This window comes from Macaca nemestrina, chromosome 5, assembly GCF_043159975.1.
Source record: "Macaca nemestrina isolate mMacNem1 chromosome 5, mMacNem.hap1, whole genome shotgun sequence".
In the NCBI taxonomy this organism is placed as follows: domain Eukaryota; kingdom Metazoa; phylum Chordata; class Mammalia; order Primates; family Cercopithecidae; genus Macaca; species Macaca nemestrina.
In genome coordinates, this window is record NC_092129.1 from 21,004,991 (window position 1) to 21,025,955 (window position 20,965).

General features: G+C 39.5%; 2 protein-coding genes and 1 long non-coding RNA gene across 7 annotated transcripts in view; 1 reads left to right on the top strand and 2 right to left on the bottom strand.

Annotated features, from left to right (window-relative positions):
• The window catches only part of LOC105465467 (uncharacterized), a 31,376-nt gene extending 24,771 nt beyond the window's left edge, over window positions 1-6,605 (bottom strand). Inside the window, exon 1 of the long non-coding RNA XR_977534.2 lies at window positions 1,331-6,605. This is a non-coding gene — a long non-coding RNA (uncharacterized lncRNA). The remainder of the gene's footprint in view (window positions 1-1,330) is intronic.
• The window catches only part of LOC105465466 (dermatan sulfate epimerase), a 164,850-nt gene that overhangs the window by 77,478 nt on the left and 66,407 nt on the right, over window positions 1-20,965 (top strand). For 3 of the 5 annotated variants that reach the window (XM_024787845.2, XM_011713909.3, XM_071096343.1), the window contains exon 1: window positions 13,507-13,596. The exons of 1 other annotated variant lie outside the window; for it this stretch is intronic. The gene's annotated coding sequence lies outside the window, so the exon portion shown is untranslated. Of the gene's footprint in view, window positions 1-13,506; window positions 13,597-14,167; window positions 14,189-20,965 lie in introns of those variants that run through there. One more of the 5 variants, XM_011713912.3, reaches the window with a different exon arrangement.
• Window positions 6,673-14,194, bottom strand: LOC112423807 (uncharacterized). Its single transcript, XM_024787846.2, has one exon. The coding sequence runs from the start codon at window positions 14,035-14,037 to the stop codon at window positions 13,420-13,422; it is 618 nt and encodes a 205-aa protein (XP_024643614.2). The 5' UTR covers window positions 14,038-14,194; the 3' UTR covers window positions 6,673-13,419.

Consider the following 20,965-nt stretch of genomic DNA (forward strand, 5'->3'; position numbering starts at 1 on the left):
TATCCTTCCCAGTGGCAGGAACTGAAGACTCTAGATCAACCAGGTGGACCTTTTCATTGATGAGCTGATAGCTTCTAGGCTGTGGGGAACCTCTGGTGCCTTACAACTCTAACTACTGCAAAATTTCTTGTTGTACCTCATAAACATGTGATCTTCCTATTGGAAGAGCTACGTGGTCCTTGGACAAACAGAGATAGTGTCTTGCTTTAAACCTTATCTACTTGCTACAGTTTCCTTCTGCCAATATGAGCATGCCTCTAAATGCCACAAAGTGTTTCAATTTAATCAAAGTTGGCTCTACTTTTGCCTTTTGTTTGGCTAAAGCATCAAGCCATCTTCTTGATGCTTTATTGTGTTTATCAGTCAGATTTATGTAGGTTAGAAAGCATTCAGAAGTCATTATTTCAGTTTCATAGTTCTTAGAGGTCTATACCCTTAAACTTTGAAAGTAAACATGAACAGTATCTCTCTACACATACACAGTAACCTCACTGCAATGTTTTTAAGTTTCAAGTCGCAATCTATTAGTGGGTCTTGAAATCTATTTAGTTGATCAAATTCTTTCTTTTTTAATGAAATAGACTAAAATAAAAAATAGAAACATTGATTTGTGAAACTTTTATATTTCTATATCTTTATCATCTAGCTTTCTATTTATCATCTGCCTATCCATATTAGTTTTAGTTTAAAGAAAAGGTTTGAAGAACATTTGCCTTAAGGGAACTATCAGAAATAGATTATTAGAGTACATGACAATTCTTATGATTTCATGCTAGACTAAATAGGGAACACTTACTATACAAGCATTTGTAGGTTTGCATATATGATATCTTTCACAACTTCCTCCTTCTAAATCTCCATATTATTATTTTTTAACTTTAGAGAGATTAGAAAAGGGAGTCATCATAAGTCTTAAGGATTTGAGTAACTGTCAACCATCTATGATCAAATTTAAATATACTTTTCTTCCTATTTATAATTTTAGTTCAGTTACTGTAGTTATATAGCTTTTGTTTCCTATATATGGCAAATACTGTTTTAATATTAGTAAAATTTAGAAGCTTCTTGTCCAGGTTTAAATTTCAGAGAACAACAGCTGATAGATCAGGGACAAAGAAAATTTAGTATTATTCTTTCACACTCAGAATAAAAACTGTAATAGAGATCATTAATTTCAGTACAGTGTATAGGACAGGTGATGTGATTAAGTGGAAACAGATAGGCTTCGCATTATTATTACAAACTGGGAATCTATAATACTTCCTTTACTTTTCAAGCACATGTTAGCTCATCTGTCATTCTAAGTGTTGATATAGCTCATTTTACTCACAAAATGGCATCTGTTGACTTGTGAGGCAAGATCTCTTAGGTTAGCTTCATCCATAGTCATTCTTAGTAGCATCTAAAGAAAGCACAGTTCATATGGCAACATTCTTTTCAAATGATTCCCCACAAAATTATGTTTGACTTAAAAACTTGCTTAAAGAGAAGGAATATTACACCATGGAATACTATGCAGCCATAAAAAGGAACGAGATCATGTCCTTTGCAGAGACATGGGTGGAGTCATTATCCTCAGCAAACTAACGCAGGAACAGAAAACCAAACACCGCATGTTCTCACTTATAAGTGGGAGCTGAATGATAAGAACACAGGGAGGAGAACAACACAAACTGGGGCCTGTGGATGACAGGGAAGGGAGAACATCAGGAAAAATAGCTAATGCATGCTGGGCTTAATACCTAGGTGATGGGTTGATAGGTGCAGCAAACCACCATGGTACATGTTTACCTATGTCACAAAACACATACTGCATGTGTACCCTGGAACTTAAAATTTAAAAAAAATTTTAAAGGGAAGGAATATTTCTCTGCATCTGCATCTGGAAAAAAAAAGTCATATCTTGACATATATTTTAATATTTTGTTTGTAATTTACTGGTAATTTTACTTATTGAAACATGGGGAAAATATTCAAAAGCTAGTTTTTGAAAGATTTGAAAATAAAGGTGACACCATTATCCCTCTTTAAATAGAGCATGAATATTTGGGTGAATGTAACAATTTAGTGTTAACTCTCTCAGTCCCTTTGTGACATTAGTATGGACACTTAATATGTACATAAATTTGGAAAAGGTTGCCACCTTGGCTGCATCATAAAAGAATTCTAAGGAAGTCGAATGCTCAAATACCACTTTTAATAACTTTCCTATTAAGCCCCAGCACTTTAAAGATGATAGTTAATTTTGATTCTTCAGTTACTTATTCCTGTGATGAATTTGACATTTAAAAAAAATTTTTTTTAATGGCTTGTGTGCTTTCGGGAGAAAAGAAAAACTATGAGTTGAGTTTTCTGCTTTTATGTGCTAATATTTTTGCTGATTGCATCACAAGTAAATTCACTGGTCAGAGTTCTGATGATTTGGGATACATTTTTTAAGATGCCATTTTTTACAACTATTATTGTAAAATTTGAGGAAAACGACATCTATAATTTTTATCATAGAGCCATTTATATTCTAATATCAAGATAGATTTTAAAATTATATAACTGATTTTTTATTGTTTTGTTTTTGTTTTCTTTGAGATGGAGTCTCATTCTGTTGCCCAGACTGGAGTGCAGTGGCGTGATCTCGACTTACCACAACCTCCGCTTCCTGGGTTCAAGTGATTCTCCTGCCTTGGCCTCCCCAGTAGCTGGCATTACAAGGTGTGCACCACCACACCTGGCTAATTTTTCTACTTTTAGTAGAGGTGGGCTTTCACCATGTTGGGCAGGCTGGTGTCAAACTCCTGACCTCGTGATCTGCCTGCCTCGGCCTCCCAAAGTGCTGGGATTACAGGTTTGGGTCACTGCACCCGGCTGAATATAAGTTTTAACATCAAGAAATACCCATAACTTCTTAGTTTATATGGCTTAATGAACTTGAGATTTACAAAATAATTAGATTGTTTTTCAGAATTATTCCTGGACTCACAATTTGTAAGATTCTTTTAAAATATCTCAAGAGAGCTGGGTGTGATGGTGCACATCTACAGTCCCAGCTACTCAGGAGGCTGAGGTGGGAGGATCACTTGAGCCCAGGAGTTTGAGGTTGTAGTGAGCTATGATCCTGCCACTGTACTCCAGCCTGGGCTAACAGAGCAAGACCCCATCTCTGGAAAAAAAAAAATATGTGTGTGTGTGTGTGTGTGTGTGTGTGTATGTGTGTGTATGTCTCATAAGCCTCTGGCTGCTCTCCAAACCCTTATTTAGTCTTATCCAGTAGAAACACATTAATCATCAAATAAATCCTTGATTTTTACTGAAAAATAAAGAAGCTTATATTTAGCAAATATACTATCACAATAGTACTTCTCAAAAAGTTCCTGCTTAATGCATTATGTCATCAAGTGATTAATGAAAAGGGACTGACAACAAATGTGAGTCATAGCTGAAGCTACAAAACAGAAAGAGCTACTCTATCATCCTCCTTCTGATGAAAATTATCTAGACTATGTATTGTATATATACATATTTTGTATATATTATTATATTAAAATATACACCATTTTAGACTGCAAAGACCCTCAGAGATATTCTACACCAGTGGTTCTCAGATGAGATTCACTTTCAGGAGCTGTAAAACTTGTTTAGACTATGCATCCTGCAACAGGTAAATTGGAATCTCTGTGATAGGGCCCCAGGTATCAAAGTTTTATAAATTCCTTAAGTGATTCCAATATACAGTCTAAGTGTTAAGAACTATTGGCTTAGGCCAGTGGTCTTCAAACTCAAATGTACATAAGAATCACCTGCAGTTTGTTAAAACATGGATTTCTGGCCCTCACCCCTAGAGAATCTAATTAAGTAGATCTGGGATTGGTCTGAAAATTTTCAAGATCTCAAGTGCTTAGGACTGAATTTTGTTCCCCAAAATTCATACGTAAGTCCCAACCCCCAATGTGACCATACTTGGAAATAGAGCTTTTAGGATTAAAGAAAGGTAAAATGAGGTCATAAGGATGATGTCTTATAAGAAGAGGGAGAAAGAGAGATCACTCTGTTTCCATGTGCAGGCCACGTGAGAACACAGGCTACTGTCTGCAAGCAAGCAAGAGAACCCTCATCAGAAACAGAATTGGCTAGCACCTTGATCTTGAACTTCCTAGCCTCCAGAACTGTGAGAAATAAATTTCTATACTTTTAGCCATCCAGTCTATGGTATTTTGTCATGGCATCCCAGGCTGACTAATGAATCAGTGATGCTAATAGCAGTGGTCCATGGACCATATTTTTGAGCACCTCTAGCCTAGACCACATACCCCAGAAATTTCATTTTAATTTGTCTGGAGGTAGTACAGAGCATCATTTTTTCCCCAAAGTTTCCTGGGTGGTCCTAAAGTATAACCATACTTGAGAACAAACGAAGTAGGATGGTTTCTTCTATTTATAGCTAAGGACACTAAGACTCAAAAGAAGTTGTGATTTGCCCAAGTTATCATGTTTATGCTACTGCTGATTTTTCCAAATTTATAGGGGAAGTAAAAACAGAAAGAATTTCTTCTAGGGTCAATTTAGTCCCAGAACCTGTAACTTTCAGTTTCCAGAATTAACCCATTAATTTTCCCATAGACAACATTAAAATTTGTCAATTTCAGGCAGATTCATTTAAAGTAACTTTTCCATTATACTACAATCCAAGATTGTTGTAGCCTATGTCTATTTTTACTTTGTAACAGTTGCTTTTTTTTTGCCACATTTAATGACTGATCAGAAGTGAGATTTTTAAATATATATATACGCACACATATATATACACACATATATGTGTGTGCTTATGTGTGTGTGTATATGTGATAGATACTTGCCACATGTTTAATGACTGATCAGAAAGTGAGATTTTAAAATATACATATATATACACACACATATATGTATGTGCTTGTGTGTGTATACATACATGATATTTAGCTGAGCTGCACACCACAACATTAATCTGCCCACCATGAACAGAAGCACTGCTATCTTGTAGAATAACAGGAAATTCAGAAAATTGATTCATGCAATAAAAAGATGCAATTTATTAGAATTTTTAAATACCTTAATTCCCAGGTATAATGAGAGGAAAAATAACTCAAGATGGGTGAAAGTTTATTAAAGATTTCACCTCAAGGACAGGCATTTAGTTAGTGATTTCACATATGTAGTGATGTGAACTTACATTGTTCATATATTGGAGAAATTACATCGTAAGTAAAACATAACACATTAAGCTTAACGCTGCTAAATGAAAGGTGCCATCCCCTGCACATTCTGAGTAGGCACTTGATTTCCTCCAAAAATAAACCTTATTTCTTCTTAGGCACTGACATTTTGTTAATGGAGGAAGTGAATCTACATTTTTTCATAAATTGCCAGAGTTAATATGAAATATGCGCTTCCCAAAAGGATAAATTAGTTGTACATTTTTGGCCAATGATTCAGCAAAGAGAAGTGAGAAAAAGACAATCTGGCTAGTAATCAGGAGGCTCGACTTCTCCTTCCACTTCTAACTAATTAGCAGCAAAAACTGGTAACAGTTCCACATCTATGTTAACCTTAGTTTCTTAGCCATAAGTAGAAAGCTGAAACTGGATCCTTTCCTTACTCCTTATACGAAAATTAATTCAAGATGGATTAGAGACTTAAATGTTAGACCTAAAACCATAAAAACCCTAGAAGAAAACCTAGGCAATACCATTCAGGACATAGGCATGGGCAAGGACTTCATGTCTAAAACACAAAAAGCAATGGCAACAAAAGCCAAAATTGACAAATGGGATCTAATGAAACTAAAGAGCTTCTGCACAGCAAAATAAACTACCATCAGAGTGAACAGGCAACCTACAGAGTGCGAGAAAATTTTTGCAATCTACTCATCTGACAAAGGGCTAATATCCAGAATCTACAAAGAACTCAAACAAATTTACAAGAAAAAAACAAACAACCCCATCAAAAAAGTGGGCAAAGGATATGAACAGACACTTCTCAAAAGAAGACATTCATACAGCCAACAGACACATGAAAAAATGCTCATCATCACTCGCCATCAGAGAAATGCAAATCAAAACCACTATGAGATACCATCTCACACCAGTTAGAATGACAATCATTAAAAAATCAGGAAACAACAGTTGCTGGAGAGGATGTGGAGAAATAGGAACACTTTTACACTGTTGGTGGGATGGTAAACTAGTTCAACCATTGTGGAAGACAGTGTGGCGATTCCTCAAAGATCTAGAACTAGAAATACCATTTGACCCAGCCATCCCATTACTGGGTATATACCCAAAGGATTATAAGACATGCTGCTATAAAGACACATGCACACGTATGTTTATTGCGGCACTATTCACAATAGCAAAGACTTGGAATCAACCCAAATGTCCATCAGTGACAGACTGGATTAAGAAAATGTGGCACATATACACCATGGAATACTCTGCAGCCATAAAAAAGAATGAGTTCATGTCCTTTGTAGGACATGGATGCAGCTGGAAACCATCATTCTTAGCAAACTATCGCAAGAACAGAAAACCAAATACCACATGTTCTCACTCATAGGTGGGAACTGAACAATGAGATCACTTGGACATAGGAGGGGGAACATCATACACCGGGGCCTATTGTGGGGAGGGGGGAGTGGAGAGGGATAGCATTAGGAGATATACCTAATGTAAATGATGAGTTAATGGGTGCAGCACACCAACATGGCACATGTATACATATATAACAAACCTGCACATGTACCCTAGAACTTAAAGTATAATAAAATAAAAAAAGAATAGATATTTAAAAAAAACCTTAGTTTCTTCATAAAATGAAATGGTTAGAATGTAATTATTCCAAGTTTCCTTCTACTTTTCTCACTTAGATGACAAATACTTCTAAGGAATGCTGTGTTTTTTGTTTATTTGTTTAATTGTTGTTGGGTTTTAAAATTTTGTTATGTTAGCATTTTTAAAAAATGGAAGTGTTTTCCATTTAGCCAAGATGAGTAAAAATGGCAAACTCAAAATGGCACTTTTAAAAAATCAAAAAATGAAAGAAAACAGCGCAAAAGAACAACAGTGTATGGAGTTTGGTGAGAAAGGATATAGAAACATGTCACTGGACTACATACTTTAGTTTAACATCAGCAAACTGTTGACCATTTCCCATCTAAAAGATACTATAAATGCACAATAGCCCAGATTTTCTTTGCCTGACACAGGTGATCTCATCAGCAGAAGAAAACGCCTGAGCAGAAGAAGTCTGAATGGCCTGGCTGTTAAAATGTTTTCTTGGAATTCATTATGTGTAACACTCAGGCAGCAGAAACTTGAAGTGAAACATTAACTGCAATATGAAGTCCACTTCAATAGTTCAGCCAGTATTGACATCAAATATTTTTCCCAAACTGCATATCCAACAAAAGTATTTAGAAAGAAATACATTAGTGAGCTTGGGTTAATAAAAACGAATCTTTACAATATTTTATATAATAATAAACCAGAACAAATGTGACAAATATATTCTCTAAGTCTACTTCATTTGGTTCAAGTACCTGCTTAGTAACATGCTTTTTTTTTCTTTTTTTTTTTTTGACACCAAGTTTCACTCTTGTTGCCCAGGCTGGAGTGCAGTGGTGTGATCTTGGTCACTGCAACCTCTGCCTCTTGGGTTCAAGCGATTCTCGTGTCTTAGCCTCCTGAGTAGCTGAGATTACAGGTGTGCGCCACCACGCCCAGCTAATTTTTTTGTGTGTGTTTTTAGTAGAGATGGAGTTTTGCCATGTTGCCCAGGCTGATCTCGAACTCTTGGGGTCAAGCACTTTGCCTGCCTCGGTCTCCCAAAGTGCTAGGATTACAGGTATAAGCCACCTCACCCAGCCTATTTAGTAACACTCTAATAGTGAGTGGTTCCCAAACTTTTGGTACATTGGAATCACACAGTTTCAAACACCTCAAACTTTCTAATTTGATTGGTACAGACTATAACTGGGGAATCAGAAGTTCTTAAATCTCTCCAAATGGTTCTAATGTGCAGCAAAGTTTGGGAAGCACCACTATGTAGCACTGGTTCTGACTCTGGCTACACATTAGAACTATCTGGTACCTTTAAAAGCATATAGGACATCTGGACTTCATCCTAGAAGGAATTAAATCAGAATTTCTAAGAGTGCGACTAGGCGTTGGTGTGTTTTTGGTTCTCCCAAGTGATGCTAATATGCACCCAGGGGTTAGAATTACTATTATAGAATATTGCCAGGACAATCCTTATCTCCTCCTGAAGAGCACAGAAGGCTTGATTTCCAAACCATTGCAAAAATTGGCATGACCTCAACTACTTTTAGCAGGGTTGTGAGAGGCAGGGTATCACTCACCTTAATTGGTTCAGATCCTGCCTGAAAAATGCCCAGGCATGTTACAGTCCACCCAAGACTGATTGCGAAGGGTGTATCTCTCATTGATAGCCCCTAGAACCATTCTAAGTTATGACAATAAACACCTGTTTATTGAGTTCTCATTCCTTGGCAGGTATTTTATATACAATGTTTGGTTTGCTCCTTCCAGAAACTGCATGAGAAAAGTATGCATATCAAAATGCTACTGATGAGAAAGTGGAACTTAATGATGTTAAATGACTCGCCTGCCTAAGGTCACACAGTTAGTGACAGACAGTCTAGATTTCAGCCTAGTTTTGTTCAACTTTAAAGTCCATGCTCTTATTTGATGGACACATTAAATTATCCACCACTGTATCTAGCCTGGGACACAGCCACAATCTGAAAATTGAATTCTAATTCTAATTTAATAAACGTGCCCTCTGCCAGGAAATATGAGGAATGGCTATAGAAATGAAGAATAGAGTCTCTACCATGAAGGAACTTATAATATTAAATGTTACACTCCTTTTGGTCTATTCAGTAAGTCTGAGGAAAAGAATAAACATCTAATTTCATTCACTCATATAGCAAATATCAAAAATTTTTGTAATTTCAGAGAACAATATTATAATTTGGAAGGTGTTTGGGACACCTTAGGTAGTTTATAATAAGAGGTGATATAAAATCATCCATTTCAAGTCAATTGTCAATGAATGAAGAATAGCCTTCAACTGAGGCCAGGATACTCAAACTGTAAATGAGGCTTTAGACATACAAAGTTAGTCTAGGCCAAGTGGTTTAGTGGAAGGATTCTAGATTTTATATCAGAAAACATAATCATATGTGATGTGAACCATTTATGGCTTGGGAAATTCACTTTAAACTTCAGAGCCTCTGTTTCCTCATCAGTCAGTGCCTGTGAGGATAAAAGGAGACACATATGGACGTGCCTGGTACACTTCATGACCTATTAGAAGATTGTGAGGCCAGGAAGTATGTACCTGCAGAAATCTCAAATTGTTACTTGCAGTAGAGGTAGTTCTCAATTCTGATTGAGAATGTAGGTAAATGTTTCATTTTGCTTTAAAGATGAAAACTAAGCCCAGGAAGCTAGAGTCATGTGGAGATGAAGCAGTCGCAGCAGAGCATTCTTGGTAATGGAGAAGAGCATGTCAGCGCGAGAAAGGCAGGGAGGGAGGCCTGAGCAGAAGGTTGGAGAAGCCTCTGGAGGATGCCTGGCCAGGGCTGAATGCTCAGAAATGGAAGGGAAAGCTCAGGAGATTATCACTGAATCAGTAAGTACAAGTAGAGGGCAGTATGGCTTGAGCAAACCAAAATGATCTTCTGTGATCTGAAGATGAGGGAATCTATAGGTGCAGGTTAAGGCAGTTTTACAAATGGAATAATTTTGACCTGAGGAAGGAAAAGGAAAAGCATTTCAAGAATGGAAGCAGATGTATAGTCAAGGACCAGACTGGTTAGTAAAACATAAAAGGCAGATTAAAATTTAGTTTAATGAATTAAACTCAACAGGAGAACAGCAGCTGCATACCTGTAACAGCCCTGTAATATTGTTATTCTGTTATTTTAGGCTAAAGCCAGGAATAAACTAAGGACGACAACAACAAAAAATACATTTTGTTTTGTTCAGACAAGAACATGGAAGGGATGTCTCTGCTTGAGATAAAATGGATGACTAAACAAAACTAATTCCCTTTTTTTGTCTTCTCTATTATGTAAAAATAAACCATTAAATGTAAGGGATAAAATAAACTTTCAAAGAGTTAACTGAAAAGATAGGTGGAGAAGCTTGTAGGAAAATATGTCCTAGCTGTCTAAAGCTTAACTTCTTGCTTAGTAAATTTCCATCTCAGCAAGGAGAGTTTACCAACAAGGACTCTCAGCTAGCATCAGCACAGAGGGAGATGAACACTAAAAAACTGGAGGTGGACAAATGGAGTTCCAGTTTTTGCCTTAGTCTGAAACCAAGGCAAGAAACTTTTCACAGATAGGGAACAAAATGAATAAACCTATTATTAGAATGACATCTGGGTACTTAGAAAAGGAAGACACAATTTTGTAGACATGAACCAGAATTCAGTAAGTAGTCATTTCCTTTGTTTTTTGACAATATTACAGTAGAGCAAAGACATCCAATAGACAAAGCTCATCTGCTGTTTGGGGCTGCATCTAGGAGTAAGGGGTCACTTTTTCCTAATCCTTCAGCTAAGGTGAGAGTGGGGGTACCTTTTTCTAAATCCTGCAAAAGTGCCATATACCCATATACACAGGGTGCTACCCTGGGACAACAGACAAAAACAGGCCAAGGTAATATCTGGGTCCTCAACTGATAAGAATGTTCATCAGTAGCATTCAAATCCAGTGTCAGCTGGCAGAGGAGGGTACCTGAGAATGAGAACTTAAATGATGGTATGGCACAGACCGGATTTAGAGGTCATGAAATTGAGAGGTAGAATTACTCAGTTATATCAATGATACCCAACATGTCAACAAGCTCAACAAGCTAAGAGGCCTAATTTAACACAATAAAATTCAGTAAAATCACAAGTTAAGTACTGAACACTGCATTAAGTGTAGTTGTCTAGTTCAGTGAGTCTCCAACTAAACTTTTAACACTTTAAGGTTTTATTTCGTAGATTGTAATATGGAGTCAGCTGGGTAATATTGCTGCCATAGAAGCTCCAAGGATATACTTAGGGAAAAACAGTAATTACAACAAAGCCATTAAACATCTTTCTACTTTGTCACTTGGGTGAAACCTTGAATTCAATTATTGGCATCAAGGTTTGAGAGAGATGTTGGCAAAGTAAATCTCCTCCTGAGAGCTTTCTTAATGGATGAAGAAAAGCTGATGGAGTGAATATGTACCCAGGTAAATTGAAGTATTCTCCCGTGGAATCAAGGCTAGGTGTATCCTGTAGATTCCAGAAAGCAGAATAGCAGATCTGTTGAGACTTACTGTAATGGAGTGAGCGGGGCGGGGGAGGGGTGTGCTTTGCACAAAGTGAATGTCATCCAGAGGCCAATTCACAGGTCACTCAAAAGCAAAATTGTGGGGGTGTGAGGGTAAAGGGGAGCAAATGACAGTGAGTACTGCCTCCTTTGAAGAATTCTCAATCCCGGTTGTACACTGTCATCATCTGGGAAGAGATTTTAAAATGCGGATGCTGATGCTTAGACCCTAACCTCAGAGATTCTGATTTGTTGTTCTTGGGTGGGGGTTCCCATTAGAAAGAATTTATTATAGCTCCCCTGCTGATTCTAAAGTTCCAGGTTGGAGAATCACTGAACTAGACTACTACTTGCTGAGAGGTTAAGTAAATTAAACCAGATGTTTTTTCTAAAGTCTCTTTCAAATTTGAGAAGATAAATGGAAATTAACACGGATTACATAGTATAGTTAGACACTTTCACAATTTGTTCTAATAATTGCATTAGTATATGTAAATCTCTTAGCACAGTGACCGTCTGATATGATGTAGTAAACTCTCAATAAACATTAGCTATTTTTATTGTATCCTCTCCATAACTGTTCAAACGAGGTATTATATCGTTACACTATAGATGAGGAAACTGAGGCTCTGATGTTAGTTTTCCAAGGCCCACAGTAGTAAAAGCAAAGTTTGGATTTGAACCAAAAATTAATTCCAGCTTCCAGAGTCCTCTTCTCTCCTCCACAGACCTTCCCTAAAGCATCTAGTTTATGCAAATTAGTGGTTTACCTGAGCGAACATTTAAAAAATTTAATAGTATCACTTCCTCTTGGCCTGTTTGTAAGGAGTTCCTCTTAAATGCAATTTCTGAAAAAGAGAAGCATAAACTGAGACATCCACATTTTTTCTGTATTTGGCCAAATAGAAGTGAGAACCTCTGAGGTCAGGGGAATTGGATGGAGGTACCCTTCAGAATTCATGGAGGAAAGCACCGCTCCCAGTAAAATATCTCCCATTCTAATGAATGGGTAAGTAGCCTACAAATCTTTCACTTCGGTACAATCTAGGTCTGGTAGGTTACATGAACACACTGGGTGGAGGTGGAGGGTGGGGGAAGTATTCCTGAGGTAATGGCCCTGATCATACCTGTCATCTCCTTGGGGCCTGGTTGGACCTGGCTGAGTGTGTTTGAGCCCAGTGGCTGATTTTTGGAAAACAGGAGGACTCTTCTCCAAGAGGCTGTGACTACCAAGGTTGCAAATGCTCCACCTGAACTTGGGTGCATGAGCGATCTCTCTCTCTCTCTCACACCCCCCACTGCGTAAGATAAATTTCCGTTTGTGAGCTGCCTACATTAAATGCTTTGCTCCTGACCTTCTATGATTAAAATCTGTTCCGTTTGCAGGGCTCGGTGCGCTTGGATTTAGTGTATTTTGTTGGTAAAGTAAAAAAGAGAACTGCTTCTCTATAGGCGATCCCCCTCCAAACCCTGCTCCCCCCCCGCCCCCCAACTAACTTCTCTTTGGGAAGAGAGTAAACTCAAATTCGAGAGAAAAGAGGCAGTAACTAACTATTCGGGAGGAGCAGACTGCAGTGGGCACCAGCCCGGGTAGTAAGATTCTTAACGTCTTCCTCGCTTTCCTCTCCCAGAGTTGTGTGTAAGCATCAGCTCCTCCCCCTGGGCCTCCAAAAGTTACCTTTCCTTTGGGTGTGATTCTCGAACCTGAAGCGTTTGAGTCCTAAGAAACTAGAACAAGTTAGAGCCAAAGAGGCCTGGCGGGCAGGGGTGCGGGTGGAGTCCGGGCCGGGTGGCGTGGAAGGCCGAGCACAGCTGCGAGCCGTGAGTCCCGGGAGAGGAGGAGCGGGAGAAAGCGGGGCGGGCCTGCGGTCGGGGTTCGGCCGGGAGAGGGGGTCCCCGTTTCCCCCTCCTCATCCTCGCCTCCTCGGGCTCTGGTGACGTTGCGGTTTCCTCCCCCCTCCAGCGGAGCCTCAGCGCCCGCCGCGTCCCTCCCTCCGCCCCTTTCGCCCACACCTACCCGCCCGCGCCGGCCCGGCTCTCAGTAGCGCCGCCCGAGGCTACAGCTGCGCATCCCGGGGCGCGGCGCCCACCAGCACCCATGGCGCGGCGGTGGCGCGGAAGGCTCGGTTCGGAAAGGGCCGGGAGCCCGGGCGCCCTGGTGTGAGGAGGGCCAGGAGCTGGCTCTGGAGGCTGCGGAGGCGACGCCGGAAAGAACGAAGCCTCGGCGGGGAGCGGTAAGCGGAGGGGCGCGCAAGGGGCGAGCTGGGGCGCGCGGCGCAACTTTCTTCTGGAGTTTCGGGCGGGTAGCCTGTGGGGCTGGCCCGGCACGGGCAGGAGACGGAGAGCCACGTCCCCGGCTGAGAGCGGAGCGCCGCGGGCTGCGCGCCCGGGCCCGGCTCGGCTGGGCTCCGAGAGAGCGCCTGATGCGTGAAGACTGAGCCACGGACTTCCCCAGCGGCTGAGCAGCCTCGAGGGGCAGCTTTTCGCCCCTCCCCACCCCCTTGAACGCCGAGCACTGAGCCGGGAACACGATGAGAACCTGGAGATCGCATTCCGTGCTGCGGATCAGGGCGGCCCAGCCGCGATTTCCTCGACGGTCCACGGGGCCTCGACTTCACTCTGCGGGGTTGGGTGGCACACCCTCGCGTCCTCCTTTCCCTCCGTACCCCAGCCATTTGGAGGTTGGGGGAGGTGGCGGTGGCGTGTGTGCCGATCCTGGCGCTGGCAGCCCTACTTTGCGGCTGCGGAAGCCGAGGAAGAGCTTCCCAAGCCTCTCCAGACGCTGGATTCCAGCGCTCCTTGGCTCCGCCGGCACTCGGAGAAATTGTTAGTAAACCTCAGCCCCCGAGGCAGTCCCGGGGAGAGGAGGGGGCGGGGGCTTGACTCACGGACTGGGAAGCTCTGAAAGTGATACCACATGGGCTCAAGATCTGTCGGGGCTGGAATCTGAGCTAAGTTTGTGACCTGAGAACTTCTTCGTTTTCATCGCTCCTTTAAGGCAGCAGCCTCCTCTTAAGCTGGCTGGCATTCAGATGGAAACCGAAGCCTTTGGTTAAAATCAGGATGGTGAACCTCACTTACCTGAAATTCTTTAGGTCAGGCAATGACGCGTTTAGTTCTAGGAATCTTCGTGTAATAAAGTTTTTTTTTTTTTTAAAGTTTTCACTGGTCATGGTTTAGAAAGTCATGGTTTAGCCTTGTTAAATGTGTGAAAGATCTTCTCACTTATACATATTTTCAGTATTTTTCACATTATGGAATTTAAACTTTCAGTAATTCTCTCAAGTTTTTAAAAAAATTCTCAATGATAATCTCTATGTGAAAGTGATATACAATATTGTATAGTGTATTCTAACTATATTGCTAAATGGGATCACAAAAACCCTAATGTGCATGGAAGAAAATATAGGATTATCTGAGTATTTGTTTCATGCAAATACTTAGATTTCCGTATCGTGACCTCTTCCTTTGACGGTCAGGATACAGATACAAGTTCTTTTTTGAAGTATGTTGGTAAGGACTGTTCTAGTAAAAATGGAGAAGATAACAGATTGAATTTGATGTCTCCATCACCTAGTGACCCCTCTGGGTTCAGCAAAATGTGCAAGATAGTGCTTACATACAGAGGTATATGAGATCAGCCTTAGCTCTCTTGGAGCTACTAATACAGAACCTGAGAAACATCAATAAGCAGCACTTCCCAAGTTTGAACTTGGGAAGAGTTATTTTTCATTGACATGTATATGATGTCAGTATCAGTTTTTATGAAGTTTTTGTTAAATAAAAACACTGGCCTACAAAGTACATTTTGACAAATTAAAAAATACTGAAAGTACAGTCACCAAGTAAAGGGGAATTCTAAAAAAAAAAAAAAAAAAAAAAAGGCCGGGCGCAGTGGCTCACGCCTGTAATCCCAGCACTTTGGGAGGCCCAGGGCAGATCACGAGGTCAGGAGTTAGAGACCAGCCTGGCCCATATGGGGAAACCTGTCTCTACTAAAAATACAAACAACAACAACAACAACAACAACAACAACAACAAAAACTTAGCTGGGCATCGTGGCACGCGCCTGTAGTACCAGTTACTTGGGAGGCTGAGGCAGAAGAATCTTTTGAACCCGGGAGGCAGAGGTTGCAGTGAGTGGAGATCGTGCCACTTCTCTCCAGCCTGAGTGACAGAACGAGACTCCGTCTCAAAAAAAAGAATGAATGAATGAAAACAAAAGAAAAGAAACTTTGACCAAGAGATACTTTGATAACAGTATAGGCAGTTGCCATGATGGGTTTATTAGGTTCCATTCTCGATCCTGCTAGATAGAGGCTGTCCCTCCTTCTGATCTTGGGGACCTATTGAAAAAGCACTGGGTAAGACATCAGCTAGGTTTGCTATATGAGATCAGGACCATCTTAGTGACTAATGTTTGTGTGTACATCTGTAAATTAGTACAACTAATTTACGAAATTAGTTCAGAAACAAGCTAATACAGTTCCTTTCAATGAGATTTTATGGGCTCTCCAGTTCAATATCTGGCAGAATTGCCCTGAGAGGACCCGGTGGTCATCCATGAAATGAAGCTCTTAACTTCACAGATGCTTCCCAGTGCCTCGTTGTAAAGAGTCTCTTTAATTTCTGAAAAAGTGCTTTAAGATCATTGATGAAAGTACATTTTGCAGTTAATAAAATATTTATACATTTCTTAATGTTATTTGTGATAGAATATTTTGGTATTTATTTATACTTGGATCACACTGTGTTGCATGAAAGAAATTGCATAATTTTCACTCAATAGTATGATTTCAATAAATAATTGTAGAGAAAAAAAGAAAAAATATTTTAATTTGGGTGTTAGTATATTGGTAGTCTTTGTTTTCAAAAAGGAACTCCCAAAAGACTAGCATTTTGTGGGTTGTAGCGTATATTAAATATTATATAACCTGAAACTTTTAAAGGATTTTTACGTTTACCGATTGTGTTGCTTACTTCTGCCATGTGTAGGCAAGCTCCAGCCTGTTGAGGGTGTGGATTCCAGATCCTCTTTCAGAAGAAATTCCCAAAAGACTAGCATTTTGTGGTTGTAGCATATAGTAAATATTACGCAACCATTAGCATACTGGAATCCTAAATATAGTAAATATTATTCTTTTTCACCACCCACTGCCCCTTCCCCAAATAAAAAAAGAGAAATACTGTTATTGACTTGGGATGTGTTTGTGGCAGGCCTTTGAGGAGAGCCAGAATCTATGGCAGAGGGAACTTCATTATAGTGGATATTATTATTCTGTTTTCTGAGTGGGGCTGGATCTTTACTATTCTGAAGGAGTGGGTAGGGTACCTGAAGAGATTCAGTGACATAACCCTACTAAAAGAATGTGTCTAAGAAAAGGATAAGACAGTTCTTAAATGCTTACTCCATATTCTATTGTTTATAACAGAATACTTGAATCTGGATAGCTTATAAAGAAAAGGAATTTATTTCTTACAGTTATGGAGCCTAAGTCCAAGGTTGAGGGGCTGCATCTGGGGAGGGCTTTCTTGCTGGTGGGGACTCTATAGAGTTCCGAGGTGATGCAAGGCATCACATGGTGAGAAGGTTGTTCATGCTATTTCAGGTTTCTCTTCCTATGAAACTATCAGTCTCATTCCCGTGATTACCTATGAATCCATTAACCTATTAATCCATGAATGGATTAATCATTCATGAGGGCAGAGGCTCATGACCCAATCGCCTCTAGCTCCTACCTTTCAATACTGCCGCATCCACATTGGAGGTGAAGTTTCAACATGAGTTTTAGAGGTGGCAGTTATCCAAACCACAGCAAATATGTTAAGGTTTTCTCATGGGATTATGTTATCTTCCCCTATAGTGATTGCTAGAATAAAACTCTCTGGGAGCACCAAATTACCAGCAAATGTTTGGGTGACACAGCAAAATTCTTTATACCTCAAGTTGGTGCCCACATGGCAATGAGGCAAGTTATATATAAGCCCAGAGTACTGAAAAGAAAAATTATTTTCCTATGAAATTCATATGGTGAATTAGAATGGGAAGTAGAGATTAAAATCCCAAACTCTTGAGATGTACTGATTGATGCTACCATTTGATGATAACAATAATTAAGGATGTATGTTTCACAAAGTCTTCTCAACTCTAATGCCCCATTCTAATAGGAAATGTGCTTTTAAAAATTAAACTGTTCATTAAGTGGATAGTATTTTTAATTGAAATAATTTCTCTTCAAAGAGAAATCTTTCTTTCTATCTACTCGGGAGTCTGAGATGGGAGGATCACTTGAGCCCAGGAGTTTGAGGCTGCAGTGAGCTATGGTCACACCACTGCACTCCAGCCTGGGCGGCGAGCAAGATTCTGCCTAAGGTCTTTTTTATGTGTATGGTAAATAAATGTATCCCAAATTCTTATCATCCCATTTTAGTGTTTCACAACTTCTAGTTATGCATAGAAGAGTGGCTTGATTAGTTGGTGGTGAAGTCTTGCAGAAAAGAATCAAATTAGAAAGAGAAATAGAAGGTATTGTGCATAGGATAGAGTGACCATTACTATTAATAAACTCTTGCTTATAAATTCATATGCATTTAGATAATTGCAGTAAAGGAAAATCCCTCAACATACAGCTACATAAATACTTGCATTTTGAAATTGCCTAGTACTTTTAACTTTTTTTTTCAAAGAATTCAAATATTTTAATATTTTAGCCTGGTAGAAATGGACAGTGATATAGAGCTACTGTCTTACCCTCATTTTAGGGGTGTGGAAATGGAGATACTAAAGGTAAAAGACTTGTCATTCATTTTCAGATCATTAGTGGTATACCTTAAATAGAAGATTAACTTAAATTACACATTTAATTCTACTTTTATCCTTTGTGACTTCAAATTCATATTATTAAAGACTCTAACATTTTATTTTCCTATTGTCTACTTTATTATCCCTTTTACTACTCACTACTCCCCATGAACCATTAGCTCCCTAAAATGCTTGTGTGCTTCCTAGACTAATGTAACTGGCTATTTACAGAGCCCCTTTCCGCAGCCCCCTTCTCTTCCACTTCTCTCTATCTCTTCTCATGCCTTCTAAGGATTCCACTGTGGGGCCACTTCTAATTCCTGCAGAGCCCTGGGCTGATTGCTCAGTTCTCATTAGCTAGCTTCAGGATTTTTACCTTTACGGATTGTGTTGCTTACTTCTGCCATGTGTAGGCAAGCTCCAGCCTGTTGAGGGTGTGGATTCCAGATCCTCTTTCAGATGCCCAGAAGAGTGTAAACCTGCTGGAGGAAAAGTGTTCAGAGAGCCTGTTAGAGATTACAAAGAAGAAGGGAATTATTTTAATTTGGAAAGAAAAGAAAAGATTATTGAGGCGATCTGTTTATTTCTTGAATGGAGTAGTTCAGTCTTTAATTCGGAATAACATATGAATTTTAATGTGTATTGATTACCACTGGATTTCCTTCTGTTTGCTTCAACTCCCTTGGAATATTTTGTAAAGATGATTTTGGTAGTGTTGTCATCAAATGTTAGTAAACAAGTCCTGAAGGAACAGAATTTGCCTTTCAGTAATATGTAGAAGCTATGAACAATACTGACAAATAAGCATAATTTGCTTTGGCATTTTATATTTGGGAATAGTTACACCTATTAGGTAAGTGTAGTTTTGTTAGAGAAAATATAACAAAAGACATATAGGCAGTTGGTTTTCAATTACATATATGTAACATATCCATTGTAGATTATTTATGCTCATCTGCTTTGTCCAAGACAGAGTCAGAAAGAGTTTGCAACTGAATATATGTGTCTGCATGCCAACCCCCACCTTTTGAGTTTTATTTCTAGACTTAATAGTTTCTCTTGTCTCTTGTTAGTGTGAACGATAGCAGAATAATCATATCGAAATCCCCAGTGTGTGTTTAAATTAGCATTCGTGCTCTTTTAGTAGAAATTGAAAAGGTATACAGTCAGTTTAAGAAGCTGTCCTTTAAATCTTTCCATTTGAAATATTAATAGAGTTGTAAAGTTGTGTTTGTTGCTTAAATCAGGGCTTTTGCATTTTTTCTCATATGTAACAATAACAAACTTAGCTACTAAATAATAGGCATTTAATGCATGCAAACATTATATGGCAACAGAGTTGAATCAGCATTTCCTAACTCTTTTTTTTTTTTTTTTTTTTTTTTTTTTGAGACGGAGTCTTGCTCTGTCGCGGAGACTGGAGTGCAGTGGCCGGATCTCGGCTCACTGCAAGCTCCGCCTCCCGGGTTTACGCCATTCTCCTGCCTCAGCCTCCCGAGTAGCTGGGACTACAGGCACCCGCCACCTCGCCCGGCTATTTTTTTGTATTTTTTACTAGAGACGGGGTTTCACCGGGTTAGCCAGGATGGTCTCGATCTCCTGACCTCGTGATCCGCCCGTCTCGGCCTCCCAAAGTGCTGGGATTACAGGCTTGAGCCACCGCGCCCGGCCTCCTAACTCTTAAAAAGGAATTTGTAAAGGAAATAGGCTCACCAAGCTTGTGGGTCTGTAATGTTTTTATTGATGAAGTACGAAGGCAGTATATCAGCCTTATTGTTGCTGTCAAATGGCTGTTGCAAGAAAAATGATGTTTGTTAGCAATTCCTGAAGCAGGTAGCAACATTCGTGTTGTGTAAGTTTTTTTTGGTAAAATGTGGTAATCTGCAGATGAAGTCATGAATCCATATACGTTGCTCATTTAAAGCAATAACTGACTAGAAATGGACACTTGTTTACAGATTAGTCCTTTAGACTGGGGTACTGAAAGGGATTTCTAGAATTTTTCAGTTTTAGAAATGAGAAATGACAGTTTCTGTCACTGAGAAAATTGCCTCAGTGACAAATGCTCAGGAATTTCATGATAGAAATCAGTAAGTCATTTAAAAATACATTATGCCAAGGTACACTCAATATCCGATACGGTGTAGAGCAGTAGTGAAGACCAAGGTACCCAGCTGCAATACAACCTTGTTTACCTTCTAGACAGTCTGACTAAACTTTTATTCTTGAAGCTGTGCTATTTTTGTCATTTTAATACATTTGAGGACAGACTATATCCAATGGATTTGTAGAATTTCACAAATTTTGGGGAAAAATCTTCTCTTGGGGCCTTTGCAGTTTGATGATATCATTCCAGGTGGTATGAACGGGGGCAGGCTCACCAACCCCATGGATAATCAGGCTTGGGCCAGCTGGATTTTGGAATCACCTGCAGTGGTTACATTTCTCCCAAGGAGGGTAGGGACCCGTCAGGAAGGAAAAAAGTAGCCTGAAAGGGAATGTTGAACAGCTGTTTTCCATCTTCCCTGAAGAAAAGAAGGGGGAAATTAACTTAAGGCAAGCATCAAGAAGGATTTATGGTAAATACAGAGAAGTTTTTCTGAATGCTTTTATCCTTTAGGATGGATTTCTGAAGAAGACCTTTGAATTCTTCTCTGTTTAGAAAGGTTTAAATGGGGTTGTCTTGAAGGGATGTTAAATTTATCTTCTGGGGTTCTGATTTATGACTTCTACTCATTTGAAGTTGAAAATCTTCGCAATTAGAAATGATTTAAATATGTGAATATAGAAGAAAACATTTT